This window comes from Stenella coeruleoalba (genome assembly GCF_951394435.1).
Source record: "Stenella coeruleoalba genome assembly, chromosome: 3".
NCBI lineage: Eukaryota > Metazoa > Chordata > Mammalia > Artiodactyla > Delphinidae > Stenella > Stenella coeruleoalba.
The window spans coordinates 122,519,175-122,522,182 of NC_137148.1; the positions used below are offsets into that span (position 1 = coordinate 122,519,175).

The 3,008-nt window shown below is 43.9% G+C and overlaps 1 protein-coding gene across 1 annotated transcript; it reads right to left on the reverse strand.

The window, feature by feature from the left end:
- Positions 1 to 782: 782 nt before the first annotated feature.
- Positions 783 to 2,054, reverse strand: GPR151 (G protein-coupled receptor 151; the record flags this gene model as incomplete). Its single annotated transcript, XM_079917990.1, has 1 exon — positions 783 to 2,054. One exon carries the CDS (start codon positions 2,052 to 2,054, stop codon positions 783 to 785), a length of 1,272 nt encoding a protein of 423 aa, XP_079774116.1.
- Positions 2,055 to 3,008: the final 954 nt, after the last annotated feature.

Genomic DNA, 3,008 nt, shown 5'->3' on the forward strand with positions numbered 1-3,008 from the left:
AATTGGGAAGAGAATTAAGGGTGGTTATTAAGTTCTTTCTCAAAATCAGAATATAGAATATCATGATAGGCTGCTAAAATCCCCAGACTTAGAAACTGAAGACTCACAGAGGTGCTTTAAAAAGATCAGTGAAGCAGATTTTAGTATAAGGCAAAGTCTGAATTTACTTAAACTTAGCCAGAATAAGCCATGGTTTGAAATTAGCCCAGAATTGGAATAAGGTGATGTTCCTTATTCTTCAACCTTCAGTCATGGAAATTCTGTATGGATTTTCATCAAGTAAATGAACATTTCTTAAGCAAATGAAGATAACTCATTAAAATTTATGTGTTAAAAATCTCAAGTAGAAGTAGATTTTGAGCTCTGGTTATGTGCAGTAAGGTTTGATAGGTGAAGTTAGAGTTAGCAGGTTCAGGAAGAAACTAAACGTAAAGAGATTGAACCTTTGACAGATAAGCTCCACTCCAGCCAGTACATGGCTGGTCCTAAGGACTACCCATTAAAACAGCGATTGTGGACAAGTGACAAAACAGCTGGCCTTTCTAATCACTTGTGACAGAAGCATCTTCAAACAACACAGTTAGTTCTTTGGATAACCAGGTTATAACATAGTTATTCTAATACGGTGTCCTACTTACCAAATTGCACATTTTGGAAATGCAGACTGCGAAGCATTTTTGTAATTCCTAATGGTAATTTTGTTATGTTATGGCAAAGTCAACAATACTGATTAGCAGCATTACAAATAAATAACAGTAATCGCAATTTGTTTTGCTTTGAAACTATTTATCACCATCTCCTGTCCCTTGATCTTTGTGTTCCCAGGGGATAGGGTCATTGTCCTGTACACAAGGGACTGTGTCTCTCTCATGCCAAAACTGCTCTACATCAGGGAGAATGGGAATCTCTGCCTTCTCAACCTTCTCTTTGCTGGATGAGGGAGAGCCAGTTTTCTCTCTCTCTGGGATGGATGATGGGGATTCTGGAGATGGAACATTGTCACGAAGGACCTGTGAGTTACCAGCGGGTGTTTCCTGAGACTCTGAAGCAGTTGGATGTTTTTTTGTTATCATCCATTTCCATAAGCCTTTTAAGCCTTCCTTGAACTCCTCTGACATCACTAGAAAAATGAGAGGATTTGCTGAAGAGATGGAAAACATTAGGACTTGAGACAGGGCTATAAAACCTTGCGGTGGGGCCGGGCCTCCGGCCTTCAGATGCCACATCCACAGCCACGCTATCCATTCAGGGAGCCACAGAATAGCGGAGGTGATGGCAATGCTCAGCAACATCACTGTGAGTTGCTTTGAGTGCATCTGGCTTCGAAGATTTTGAGTCTTAGTTCCTCGTTTCTGACATTGGCCATAAGCTCTCCAGAAATAAAAGCCGGCAAAGAGTAACGGAAAGCAAAATACCAGGAGAGGGTAGAGCTTACCAAACGTTGACATGAACTCTTCGGCCATAGCGGGTACATCCATGAGGCACATTTCCACACCTGCGTGATGCCTGGTGGTGCTAAAGAACCATTCTGGCAGGGGTAGCAGGCTAGCCACAGCCCAGATGGCTGCCAGCACTGACCAGATGGTGCAGTTGTGGATATTTTCTTGCTTGGCTGGGTCACAAGCATACATGAAGCATACTTTGGCCACTGCAACGATTGTCAGGCTCTTGGCTGCCATGCATGTGTGGATGAACCAGTCAGAGGACTTGCAGACAAACCAGCCTAGATCCCAAACACCTTTGGAGTATGCTGTAGCTCGGACAGGTGCAGAAAACATCAGGAGAGAGAGATCAGCCAGGCTGAGATTCAGAATCAGGGAGTGGATCATGGATGGCTTTCCTTTCCAAGCACTGTGGAGGAGGATGCCAATCACACACAGATTCCCCACGAAGCCCACCAGGCAGACAGCCACCAAGAGAGCTGGGACTATGGTCCTCCAGTCCTTGGAGTCAGAGGGCAGGTACCCACCGGCAAAGTGGAGGTGAGCAAAGGACCCGTTCATGGTGCTGGAGTTGGAGTCTGCCAAGGCAGCTGTCAGCATACCCCTTTCCATCCAGCTTCTACTTGCAGAAGTTAGCTTCTATTTGCCTTTCTGCCTTGGCTCTTTTGTGTAGGAAGTAAATACGTCATCGTCAGTGTCAACTGACACCTCTGGACCCTCCTCTTGCTTATTTCCTGAGAGCAGACTGTGGAAGAAGTTTGACTCTTCTCTGCTCGTTGCTGCGTGTGCTATTTCTTGCCTGCACTGAGTGACAAGCAGCAGGAGAGCATGGTTGCTGCTCATTAGCAAGTCTAATATCAGATTGTCAGCTCTTTGGAGTAAAAAACTCCCCAATATACCCATCAATGATAAATGCGGAGAACATACATGTAAGTGAGTTATGTTCCTGGGGGGTCACTAGAGCCAGTTAAGGCAATTATTTTCAACTAGCTGTTTCTAAAGCTAGACCTCCGTCTGTAATACAGCAAACACCACATCTGAATAAGCAAGTCCTTTACACTTAGGGACGTATTAGAATCACCTGCGTGGCTTGATCCAGCGGGCCTGGGGAAGGGCCCTAAAATGTGCATTTCTAACAAGTTCCCAGGGGATGATGATGATGCGGGTTGGGGGAACCACATTTTTAAAGGAAGAACCAACACTGCTTTTCCCCCTCCCTTCTGCAGGGATGAGCTTCCTCTTCTTTTACCAAACCCTCACCACCACTTCAGCCCCATCAACGGCTGGCTGAGGTCAAACACACAGAGCTAGATAATGAAAAAAAGCTACTGGTGAGAAGTCCTATTAAAAAAATCTAATTATGGATTACTCTAAGTTTAGTCTATTGCGAATTTCTTAGAGGTATTTCGGAGCACTGCATTAGAACAAGTTTACATACTAATAAGACTCTTAAACAAGTGATGGTGATTAAAGCAACCAAATGATGAATTAGGCTTCTTTTCAGAGAGAATTCCTAAAGGATTTACTGACAAGTGAAATAAAAGGAAAATAATTTCTATGCAGAAG